Below are 12,727 nucleotides of genomic sequence, written 5' to 3'. Positions count from 1 at the left end.
ATTTTATAAATTTAGATGTTTTTAAGTAAATTTTAACTAAAAAATGTGTTTAAAAATTTGTTTTTACCTTTATTTAAGTATTTTTATTATTTAAGTTTGCCATTAATAAAATAAAGAGAAATATAGAAGAATGGAAAACGAAATAACCAGTGAGCTAAAAATAAAAAATAGGAACAATAATTAGATCATGAACAAAGTTAAAATTTAAATAAAACTAAAAAATATTGTTAGCATTAAATAAAACATTTTTTAATAATAACTAAATACATAAAATATTTAAAACTCAATTAAACTTTTCTTTTTCAATCTTTACTTAAACTTCATCATAGTCACCACGCTAAATAATAACTAAATGCATAAAATCTTTACTTAATCTTTTCTTTTTCAATGGAACCCATTTTTTATATTTTATTTTAGGAAATATCATCATATGAAACCATGAGAGAGTCCTTTAACCCTATTACTATCTGAAATAATGTGAATACTCAAACAAAAAAGTGTCTTCATAAAATCATATGGAAAAAATGATTTTCCTTTCCATTATCCAAGAAGTGATGAAGTTACAGAAATCATAAACAATCCAGACAAAATTGAGCGGGGCTGTTAGAGAAAGAAGAGAGGGTCAGACTGATACATACAAATAAGATTCCAAGACAATAATAAATACTATATACAGAAATGAGATGCATCACATTGAGTGAATTCCAGTGAATGATAGTTGAGTTGTGTGGTGGTGGCGTGGAACTCAACCGAATGAGAAGAGAGGTCTGGAAGATATAGAAAAACTCTTTAATTTAAGGCACGCCAAGATCAAATCAAACAGACAGCAGAATCTCCAAACAAAACAAAAACAAACCCTCTGCATTCCATTCATCCACGCTGCCTGTCAAAACAAGATCATGTCGTGCCAGCCACCCACCTTAGCTGCACAATACACAACTGGAAGTGGAAGTGAAAGTGGCAGGTATGCATGTACGTAGCCATGCTCCTTTTGGGCACCTTCATCATCACCATCTTCATCTTCTACTGCCATACCATACCAACATTTATTGCATATACAACAACTACAATATGTTAGAATTTTTATGACTTCTAGCAACTGGGCCCCACATTAGACGACTGCTCCTCGGGATTGAATATTTCTTCCCAGTCCTGCTTGTTTGATTTCAATTTTTCATTAACTTGAAGTCCTATTTTCGGGGAGAGCTTCTTCACCTCCTCTGTCGTGTAGATGAAAATTTTCCTCACAACACTACAGAACTCACTGCAATAAAGTGCCGACAAGTTAGTTTCATATACCACAATCACACAAAACTACCTACACTCTGTCTCCCAATGCAAGAAGAAAAATATGCTGTTAATCAAATTATCCTTTCTTTTCATGTGTGCTTCATCACAACCACACAAATATTGTTAACTACAAACATGAAAATGTCCAGGCCAAGAAAATATACAAGTTAAATGAACTTACTCCCATGGATCGTCTCCAACCATCATCATATCATCTTCATCATCAGTGTAGACAACCTGCCATTTTTTTATGGACCCACACAGCTCAGCCTTGATGTCAAACATCTCTTCTAATTTTATGAGCAGATCTTCGTATCCACAAAATCGTGTCAAATCCACAGCCCTCCCAACAGCCATTCCTTGCATATGAACCTACAAAAACATTAAATTACATTACAAATAAATAAACTAAAACACACTTTTCTGGCACGTTGAATAGAAATGCTAAACCACCTACTCCATACTACCTTTGTACAGCTCCTTATTTGCTTGCTTTGCAACTCCTGCGGAGACAGGCATGATTTTTCAGCATCACAACTTACTGAAGGAATATCAGATCGATTGGCATTTGATGGCTCAGAATGCTGATCAGATTCAACATCTAATGATGGAATAAACCTATCATCACCCAGCCTTCCAGATAAAGAGACTGTTTGTAGACTTCCTTCTGCATTAGAATTCTCAAGTAGCTGAATCCCAAAGAGTCTGCAGCCATTTCCAGTGCCTTGTCTCTTCTCTCCAGCTTCTTTAAAGGCTATAGCTGAAATTGATTCCAAGGAACTTTCCATCCTATTAGACCAATATATTGATTTGTTGGAAGGAGGTCCCACAAAGCTATTCCCACTAAAACCAATAAAGTTATTTGCAGAAGGATTGAACTTTGGTGATGGATAGAGGCCACGTCCATGTTGAGGATCACAATAAGAGAAAGATGTAGATTCAGCGGCAGATTTCCACATCCCTGGTATACAAAGAAAGTATTATGTAGAGAAACAGAATAAACAGTATAGTTGACAAAATGAAATTGTGTAACACCAGCCCAGCAAACCCACCTTGCAAAGAAGAATCAGGCACTGTAGAAGGTAGAATAAGAGGTCGTGCCCTCTTGTTTCTTTGTGTTGGCTGCGGGTTTGCAGGAGTGGTAGAGACATGTGGCTCCAATTCCCATGAAGAAACTCTATCAGGGCGCAAAATTGACGATGGTTCGTCCCATTGTACCTGAAATAGGATCATTATAGGTCATAAAATTACAGAACCAAAAGATGATATTTTATGCTTAACTTCTAGCCATCAGGAGCATCAGCACATTGCAATCTTTTATACAAAACCTTTAGCAACTCTTTGGCAGCTAAGTGAATGTTATGGCAACTCTATTCTTTAGAGAGAGTTTAACGAGCTTCATTTCAACTCGATCTGTGTCCGGATCATATAACTCAACCATATAAACAATAGAACAACAATCAACCAAGGTTGTGTGAAAAAATAAACGTGGGAGCTAAATGTTTCTTCCATTCATTGGATGGTCCGCCAAAGTTAGAGGTGCATATAACAAGGGTAAAGATAAACAATACTGGGCACAAGTTTAAAATCACACAAGACATCTTGTAAATTTTACCTTTAAGGATCGCCACTCGGAATCAGGCCATACCGATGATTTATTATCTCCAACACCCACGATTGTGCCACTGAACCTGCATTCGAGGGGAGAACAAAATTATCAGATAGTATAATGCGATAATATCCAAATATCAAATACAAGCAAGCCAGGTGATGCACCTTCTTTCGGGAATTTCATCACCCTCAAATCTCATTTTGAATCTCATCCCGACAGAGAGTTTATGGCTCTGAGCTTCCAGATAGTTGTTGACGCTCACAATAAACTCTGACCGGCTTGTTCTAAGATAAATATTGGCAAATCAGCAGAGTGTTAACTCAATAAAAAAAAAAAAAAAAAAAAAAAAAAAAAAAAAAAAAGAGAGAGACTCAGTCACATAAAAAGAAGCAAACACATAAAAAATGCGAAGTTAAAGGGGAAAACAGCAAAATATGACCACAATGACACCACAAACAAACAAAAGGGCAACTAAAACTACCAACTTCATGTTGTTAAATACAAAACCTGGGCTTGTAAAACACAGAAAACAGTGTTCCAGTGGTAATGGCATGAGATGCAGTGGCCAGAACACCTAGATGCATACTGTGACTAGATATAACAGAAGAAGGCGCATTGCTCTGCTGTCTCATCACCCTCCTAACCCCAACTCGCAGCTCTCCATTTTCACCCCTGGAATATAGAATGCAACACAACACAGCCAAAATCACAAACAACATTAAGGAACAAAAGCAAGAGGGGAAAAGAAAGCACTATTTCTTGCCCGCACTAGAATGAAGGCATAGTAGCTTCTGCTGTTAATCACTTGCCTTAAGAATATAAAGGCATCACCAGCCACTAATTTTTTGGAACTGACAAAGACACTCCACCCAGTGGTAAGTAAGTGGCGCTTGGGTTGCCCTGGACATTACTCAGTTCATTCAGGAACTTATTGACAATATAAATAAACATCGAATTTATTCTTATAGAACCCTTTGCTGCAATAAACAAAATCATAATAAAAATTATTGCACATGCAAGCTGTACCTTCAGCTATTAATGAGGACAGTCACCTTGGCACAGAAAACATAACAGGCCACGTGACCACAAGTTAAAACGGATGCTTAAATTACCCTTAAAGATTAAAATACGAGGATACTATTGTTGTTGTACGAGGAAGAAAACTTTGAGAAATCCCTTGTTTTATCATCATCATTTAAGAAGATCTAATTCATTTAAGACATTTCATCCCTTGTTTTATCATCATCATTGAAAATGACACTTTAACCGAGATTCATCTAAAGAAAAATTAACTTCAAAAAATTCCACATATTATGAAGATAATGTAGGAGAATAAATAAAAACATTCCTAATAATACATATATAATCCAAATGTTCTTGATTATATAGGATCTACCGCATATTTCCATAATCATAATGAAAGTTACAGAATAAGTTTCTGCCCTTATTAACATTGTCTCGGAGCTGTCTCAGAACTATGTCAAAGCCAAACAAACGTTTTTTAAATTAGACACTTCATCAATGAGTCATTCTCGGTGACAAATTATCACACTCTATGATAGGTTCATGGGAAAAAACTGGTTGAAAGAAAAGGGGAAAAGAAACAAATAACCAAGTTATACTAACCTCGAAAAATATGTCTAAAATGCCATTCATTCCCGTGTAAATCAGTTGCAACCAATTCCTGCCATGGTGGTTGCTGTGACATATCCTGAAACAAAAGTTACAAGAGAAGTACAGATGAAAGAAAGAAAGAGAAAGTTTACCCATTGGCATCACGAAAAGAGCAAAGAGTCTAACCAATGGAGGCAGACAATCATCGGCGTGTCTTCGAAGAACAGAGAAACCCCCATGGGTACTGGTATCAGAAGCAGTAAGTGTCTTGCAAAATGAATGGATCTTGGCCCTTGGAATTTCAGTCAAAGGATCATCAGGGCTCGTCACCTCACTTTGCTGAACCAACAAGGCATGGTAAAATAAGACATACACAACGAGAGAAAAGAGAACTCAAATGGGAAAAAAACAGTTATTACTTGTGACTAGAAAAAGGGTTTCAGACAAATTGAGTGCAGATATATAAATCATACAAAACAAAGAATAGGACTATACTCACATCTACTTCAGGAAGCAAAGTTATTTGTGCATATACTTCATCTGTTTCGGATTCAGCCTACAAAACCAAGATCAATCAATAATTAAATCATTGTCGATGTAAATCGTGACAAACTTCCATAACAAGAGTATCTAATAAGATTACTCAGAAAAAATCAGAACTCACCCGAAGATGAACATTGACCACTTTACATAATATTTTAGAAGGCAGATTGAAGGAAGGCATCTGCTGCTCCAATCCCTCGTGTATCGATGCCTCAAGCTATAAAATAGAACAACACAAGACAAAAGAGAACATAAACCTTAAAAGTACAGAAAAAAATTATGTCAAAATAAAAATTGTAAGGAATTATGGATCAAAATTACTACAATATAAAGCTAAAATGATACCATCAAAGATGCTAATTAGCTGCAACAAAAGAAAACTGAAAGGTGGTGCGCCATTTCACAAAACAAAATAGGAGGTGAGTGGGAAAATGTTAATTTTTTTCTTTAGATATAAACTTCTCCAAACGAAAGGTCAAAGATCTCTTATCCCTCACTTTCTCTTTTCTTTCATTCTTGCTCCCCTTTGGTTCAACAAAGCCACCAAATCTCACCCATAAGCTGCAAAACTATTGAGTAAATTGAAATTTCCAAGCTTCAAATATAACTCTCTTTTTCATTCTGGGAAAAAATTCAAGTTGAGATTGTGCTCTGAGAACAGTGCATGCTATCCAGTCCTTGAAAGTTGATTATTTTGATCTGAGGTAAACTAAACCCAAAAGCTTGGATAATAAATTTACTAGTACAATTTCATACATGGAAGGTTGGATGGTCAATTTAGGCATTCCATTTAAAAAGTTAGGAGATCTATCTTTGACATTGGTCGGGGACCAAAGTGACTGATGTCAGGTATAAAATGATAATTTTGTGCTAGTGCTGATATTATTTAATGTTACTGACAGTTTTGGAAAGGTCAATTGCAGTAATTTTTAGAGACATTTATTAAACTTAAGAAAAGAAAATATGAAAGTATTAGTTTTTTTGAGGTAAAGTGTTCTCGCTGAATGATTCCTTCAACAAAGGGTTCTTGAAATAATTTCATTTCAATAAATCAATTTATACATTTGAAAATTGTTTCCACAGGACTGCCGTTGTGAGATAACATTTTATATTTTTCCAGGCTTACAAATACATTCTGCTTGCTAAGTTCAAATGAGGAATTTGTAAAACCAAAATTACTATATACAAAACCAAAATACCTGTTCCATGTGACCTTGTGGAAAGTAATAAACTCGCTCCCCTTCACGAGGGAGAGAGACAAGGGGACCAGCACAGGCATGCCACAACTCCTTGTATAAATCATCATTGATTGCCCCTAGAACAAAACATGAAGTACACAATGACATAAAGTGATTTTGAAATGTGCATTAAACGCAAAACACCTTTCAACATTGATAACGTTTGCCAAACGGTTCAATCAGATAAAGTCGTTCACGACAGAAAACATGGTAAAAATAATATTACAAAGCAAAAAAGCAGCCGGACGTTTCAAGCCTTTTGCAAAATTCAAAATACATTTCCCAGCAACAACATACAAAATAGCTTCAATAGAGAGGGTGAAAAAAGACGCTGTGCTTATGTTTCTAAGAATAAGAAGTATTACATTACATTAACCAACCATTGAAGTTTAGAAGGTTGCAGTTGCAGATGATAGTATTATAATCCCAGTTCTAGCTCTATCCTTTTAAGTGCTAGCTGGAGTTACCAGCATGTATATTTTACAGGATCTATAGTTACCTGTCCAGAATACATAAATATTAAACAGGTACAAGAGGGTGCAATCTCAAACTTGGCTCTCACTTCGAGACTTCAAGGACAATTCAGAGCATGGTAAAACAAGTCAAAATTTACTAGAACTATAACTAGCATCATTTGAGTCAGAAACATAGAAAGCAGCGGGTAGCAATCCAAGCTGATTAATAGCACAAAAAATAGGCATATATTTTTTGTAATTTCATTCCCGACTTAACATTTATCGCCAGTAAATCAATGCTCGGGACATTTATTACAACAAAACCACACTTTATCCCAGAAAACAAAAACAAAAACAAAAACAAAGCAGCAGAGGATTGGTGAAAAAGGATGTCATGTGAGAAAGAATTGTGTGAAACCTGGATGAATTCCTGCAGATTTGTGAGTTGAAGCAGAAAATGCCATGGAGAGAAGCGCGCAAATTACTATAAATTGAAATTCAAACTGTTTTCCTGGTGGAGGTGAGAATAGAAAATAGCAATTGAGTAAATAGCTTTGTGAATCAACCTAAACGAAACAGAGAAAGTTAAATTGTGTGTGAACTGCAGAAAGTGGATGGTGATGATGATGATAGTTTGGTTGAAGACTGAAGTGATGAAAATAACAAAAAAAATATATATAGTTGTGAAGAGGGTGCGTAGAGGGGGATCCGTTTGCAGAAAAGTGAAAGTGGGGATTTCCCTGATTGGGAATCGGATTTAGAATCAGGGGAACGATCACTGACTCTTTGGGCGTGGATCAACCAACCTTGCTTCTTCTTGTTTTCTGCTTATTGTGTTGCAGCTGAGAGAGTGCGCAGGCCAAGATAGAGAAAGTAAAACTAAAATAGAAACAGGGATCCAATGCGTGCCCCTCAAACCCTACACATTCCCCCATTGTCCCGTGCCTATCAAGCATATGTCATTCCATTCATTTATTGCCATTATTACTATTATCATGGTATTTTTTTCTATTTCCTTTTCTAAGACGATAAATCTTGTTTAACTTTACACTGAGTTCTTTAGGGAGGAATCACCATTGAGGGAGAATCAAAAATAGCTGATTCACAGAATTTTTTTGTTATTTTCTAAAAACGAGGGAGCGATCTAAAGAAAGAATTTGCGATATTAACGCAAAATTTGACATCTCATTACAGAAAAGATATTTCGGAGTAATTAATCTGGTTTTATGTAATTATTTTTAGTTTGTACTATTACGACGGTCTACACCACAGTTATTTTTTACATACATGTTTATTTTTCACAGATACAAGTGAGATTCTTAAAATATATATAAGATATTTTTTACTAAAGAGGTGCAACTTTGACTCATTGTTAAAATTTATTGTGACTGCGTTATTAAATAATTGGTTGCATTGGTGTATATTATTAGTTGAGCATTGGTGGTGGAGAGTTATGTCATGGTGAGAAGTTGTGTCATGGTGTTTCCTCCTAAATAGTTTAGTGTCATTTTTATTGTGGTGTTTCTTTAAATTTGTGGAGATAATTTGGTGTTTTCTATAAACTTTAATACTATTTTTTGACATCATTTGATATTGCACACGTGTCAAAATGTGGTTGGACGATTTCAAAATTAGAAAAACAAATTTTGGTTTTTCTCTTCCAAATATACCCCTGCCTCAACTTTTTTAATTTGAAATCGTCCAATCATATTTTGACACGTGTGCAGTGTCAAAATGGTGTCAAAAAATTGTGTTGAAATATCATTTTCCAAACTTTAAAGATAAGTTGGTGTTTGCTCAGATTATGTGAGTTTTGTAATGAGTGTGGTAAGTATTAATGCATGATTCATGTTTGTGGTTTGTGTTAATAATTGTTAAAAAGTGAAGTCAAACTCGGAAACAGATGAGAAGGTTAGAAAGCTTGATAAGTAAGTTTGGCAAGGAAGGTCAACAAGCAAGCTCAGAAAACTTGATTTTAGTTTGAGAAGCTTGGTTTCGGGAATCCATAATTGGGTTAGCAGGATATGTGAAATCTTGTAATCATATTTATGAAAAACTTGAACGAATCTAGAGAAGTTGGAATCGGATTTGGAAAAACTATAACTAATTATGGAATATTTGAAACTAGATATGAAAACCTGGGAAATGATTTCAAATTTGTTCTCTTTTGTTTGGAACCAATTCCAAGGTGTTTGAATTTGTTCTTTTGTGCGTTGAACCAATTTTGCTTTGGTTTGTTTTAAAAAATGTGTTGTGTTGTAGGAAGTGTTGGAGATGTTGTACCAGGTAGTTCGTGAACTTAACCGAAGGCCTGTGGTGATCGTTGGTGGAGGTGATGTGGTGGTGATCGTTTGTGATGGAAGTGACTTCACCGTTGGTGGTGGTTGAGTGGTTTAGTTTACATGGATTTTGGTGGTTCATGGTTAAAGGAGTTCTTGCCAATGTGCTTGTGGTAGAAGTTGTGACGTTACCATGTGTTTTGTTTGATGAAAAAATTATGATGTTGCTTTTATTTGAGTTTCATTCCTTATCGTATGTGATACTTTGTGGAAGGAGATGTTGTGCCTTTTGTTTAGTGGTGTAAGGTGAGTTCTTTAAGGCTTGTGTACACATTGTTAAATATAAGTAAGTTATGCAAGTTTTATGAATGTATTATTGTGAACGAATATTTTCATTTTTCAATGAAATAACATGTGTATTAATTAAAAAAATTGTATATAATATGAATGTTGAATTGTAAGAAGATATAATTCTTTAAAATATTGTAAATATGTATTGTATGTATGTTAGTTTATACAAATTTTGAATGGATAATAAATATATTTGGTTTTTATATGGTATAGAGGATTATATTTATAGCTTCATCTTTATTATCTATATGTAAATCCTTATACTTTTTACATTATAATATAAATAAAAGATGAATTGGATGTGTATGCAATATCCTTATATTTTTTTTTATGTTCTAATATAGATGAAAAAAGAATTAGATGTGTCATATTTTTAGACTAAAGATATAGTAGACAATGATGTTGGTGTCGATTTCAATGTATTTGCACACTCACACCGACAATTACAATTGTGCACGATAGTAATTGTTTTAATAATGTTATGCAATGTTGTGTGTGTGTTGAATATATATTTTGGATCAACAATAATGTTAGAGATTTTGTCCCATACAAAGAGTGTCCTAAAGAGCAATCGATGTCTTCCCTAGTACATATAAATCGATGTAATGACATTATTCACGTGGGACTAAAGACATTTATTAACATATGTCAGCGATTAAAGGCAATTGGGTTGGTGAAAGATGTCATACACTACATATTGGAGAAACAAGTTGCTAAATTTCTACATATCATTGGACATAATGTGAAAAATCATAAAGTTTCATTTTTCTTTATCATTTAGGGTTGACTATTAGCAAAGATTTTCATAATGTATTAGATACAATTATAACACTAGAGTTAAAGTTTTTAATTCAATAGTCAATAATAGAGGTACATCGTTTTATCCTGTGTAATAATCAATTTTACACATAATTTAAGGTAACAGTCGTCATAATTATGTTTACAGTTTTGTAAATTATATAAATGAAACAATTTTCATTTACACTTTTAATTTGTCCAAAATAAGATTGTCTAAGAGTCACAATTGTAACTCATGTTCAAGTAAGGATTTCAAGATTTTAGGCTCTCAAGTATCAAGGAAGGAAGGATTGAACAACTTAAAATATCTTTGATGCATGTGATTTTAATATGAAATTCACACGTGTTAGCTAGGTGGAAGGAGACAACATTTGTCGTGAAAGATGCTTTGGTTAGAGATGATTCTTTGGTCAACTTGAAAGTTAGTCTTTTATTTTGTTTATTATGTTATATTTAGGTCGTGGGTCACTGATAACTGACATGTGATCACTGTTGGAGGAAAATACTATATTGAGGATGTTGGATTTATGCTAAAAAAATAAATAATCACTCTATATAAAGGTGTAAGAGGTCACCTTAAAAAGTACCAACATAGAAGGTCACAAAATCCTCGCAAATTGTTTAACCAACACCATTTGTCCTTAAGAAATATCATTAAAAGAAACTTCAGTATCATTATGATTTTCAGACTATAACAAATATAGTTTTAGCATGTTACATCCTCTACAACTTTCCACGTGATTTGGACAATGATGAATCTTTAATTGATGAAATCGACAATAAGTTAATGAAACGTTAAGATGACTAAAACAATTAGCTACAAGTTAATTTGTTTTGTTTAGAAAGTTTTCATTAAATAAAAAATATATGAATATCATTCACAAAATTACTCTAATATCATGAAGTTTGTTTGTCTTGTGTTTTATAAAATGAATACGGGAAAGGGAGTAGTAGTCACTTCTAACAAGGTGGCTTTCTCCTCCATCCTTTTTACTCACGAGAGGAAACCAATCTAGCTTAATCTAACAAATTGTTCTCGTCAAATCACTCCAAAATGTTTCATCCAAATATCTTAGAAACTCACTTTTCATCTCTTGTGTGCAGTAAAATCACTTAAAATAAAAACAACATAAAATGGTTTTTAAAGCTTCAATGTAATTAAATTATTTGTCCTTTAAACATAAACCTGACACAAACTAGAATAATATTTTACTACAAACATTAAAGTCACATTCATTAAAAATATATAAGTAGAAGTCATGACATACATTAAATCCATATGAACAAACATTTTGGAATTATAAATGTATCCTCTTTCATCGGACATTTTCTAAATCCATAAATCTTCTTTAACAGACCTCAACCACAAACAAAATAAATGAGAACATTAAAACAACTCTATGAATTTGTGAACTTATTGGTATGACGACAAAACCAATTTCTTTAGAAAAACAAATTATTAGGAAATAAAAGAAGAATTTTGACATCAAGGAAACAAGGAATGAAAGCTAAACATTTAAAATAAAGTAAACTCAAACGAAGGAATGCAATTTTGAAAAATCACCTACCATGACTCTCTTTTTTTTTTTTTTTGTATCTAACATGATTGAATAATCATTCTTTATTTATCAGGTAACGTTAACATCATGTACAACAAAATGAATAATATAATGTTAGTATAACATTGAATATTGGAACAAGAAAAAAATGATATCACATACAAAACAAATGAAAATGAATGTTGAAAAGTGCGTTACAAACATAAATAATCATCTTACAACTAGTTTTCTCTTATTTTATCTCACAAACATGGATGGAAAGAAGGTAAATGTAACACAAATTCATTATTAAATTTTCACTAATTTAAACTAAAACAAATGCATAAATTTTGCACTATTATTTCATTATACATAGTACATATATAAAAGCAAGCAAACACTTAAAAATAATCAAAGACTCTGACAACAACAATAGTATTTTTTTTATTAAATATACATTTATTTGTATATTTCATTTTATTTAGAAATTTACAATAATTATAAACATTTGATATTTTGGCTGTGAAAAAGAAAAATAATTGAAGCTCACCGAATAAATTATGATCTAGTTAATCAGTGTTAAGTATCACGTATAGCCAGTTTTCAGTTCCAAGATAATATTGTTTTACACCATGAACATTAATTATTAATTAGCATTAATGAATGGATTTTAATATCTTTTACTTAATATAAGTGAATGCGATTTTAAATAATACGAGTAAATGTATTCGTAGTTATTAGTATTTCTTTCTACATTACCGTTAAATAGTATATATTTTTATATCTAAAAAATGAAATTGTAATAATTCGAAAAATTAAATTTTGTATCTATCTATTAAAATTAAAGCTGGCGTCGCCCGGACTCGAACCGGAGACCTTCAGTGTGTTAGACTGACGTGATAACCAACTACACCACGACACCACTTTATGAAAATTCTTTCAAGAAAATATATATTTTAAAATGTCTTTGGTTATTACAGCTTATAAAATTTGCGCCTTGTGGGTGGCC

The 12,727-nt window shown here is 33.0% G+C and overlaps 1 protein-coding gene and 1 non-coding gene across 3 annotated transcripts; both read right to left on the bottom strand.

Annotated features, from left to right (window-relative positions):
* Nucleotides 1-514: 514 nt before the first annotated feature.
* On the bottom strand, nt 515-7,711 carry LOC106768632 (auxin response factor 1). Of its 2 annotated transcripts, none has more exons than XM_014653875.2 (15): nt 7,559-7,711; nt 7,171-7,263; nt 6,259-6,374; nt 5,181-5,276; nt 5,016-5,072; nt 4,703-4,855; nt 4,529-4,613; nt 3,712-3,802; nt 3,410-3,574; nt 3,067-3,186; nt 2,906-2,981; nt 2,343-2,508; nt 1,758-2,251; nt 1,472-1,662; nt 515-1,264 (listed from the first exon to the last, which is right to left on the bottom strand). In XM_014653875.2, exons 2-15 carry the CDS (start codon nt 7,214-7,216, stop codon nt 1,093-1,095), a joined length of 2,028 nt encoding a protein of 675 aa, XP_014509361.1. In that variant the 5' UTR covers nt 7,217-7,263; nt 7,559-7,711; the 3' UTR covers nt 515-1,092. The 2 variants fall into 2 exon arrangements, with proteins under 2 accessions (XP_014509361.1, XP_014509362.1); XM_014653876.2 differs by having other exon boundaries at nt 7,536-7,709.
* A 4,855-nt stretch (nt 7,712-12,566) lies between these two features.
* On the bottom strand, nt 12,567-12,640 carry TRNAV-AAC. The gene has a single exon. It is a non-coding gene; the product is annotated as a tRNA-Val (tRNA).
* Between the last annotated feature and the right edge of the window lie 87 nt (nt 12,641-12,727).

This window comes from Vigna radiata, chromosome 7 (genome assembly GCF_000741045.1).
Source record: "Vigna radiata var. radiata cultivar VC1973A chromosome 7, Vradiata_ver6, whole genome shotgun sequence".
Classification (NCBI taxonomy): Eukaryota; Viridiplantae; Streptophyta; class Magnoliopsida; order Fabales; family Fabaceae; genus Vigna; species Vigna radiata.
Note: the sequence above shows the minus strand (reverse complement) of the source record. Positions and strands in the feature narration are given on the sequence as shown.

Bases quoted from the DNA above. Each gene is read 5' to 3' on its own strand.
- LOC106768632 (XM_014653875.2), bottom strand. From the start codon at position 7,216: ATGGCATTTTCTGCTTCAACTCACAAATCTGCAGGAATTCATCCAG. The intron at 5,277-6,258 runs GTATTTTGGTTT...TCTATTTTATAG, and splicing joins CACAAGGTCACATGGAACAG to CTTGAGGCATCGATACACGA. The intron at 1,663-1,757 runs GTAGTATGGAGT...ATGTTTTTGTAG, and splicing joins AAATAAGGAGCTGTACAAAG to GTTCATATGCAAGGAATGGC.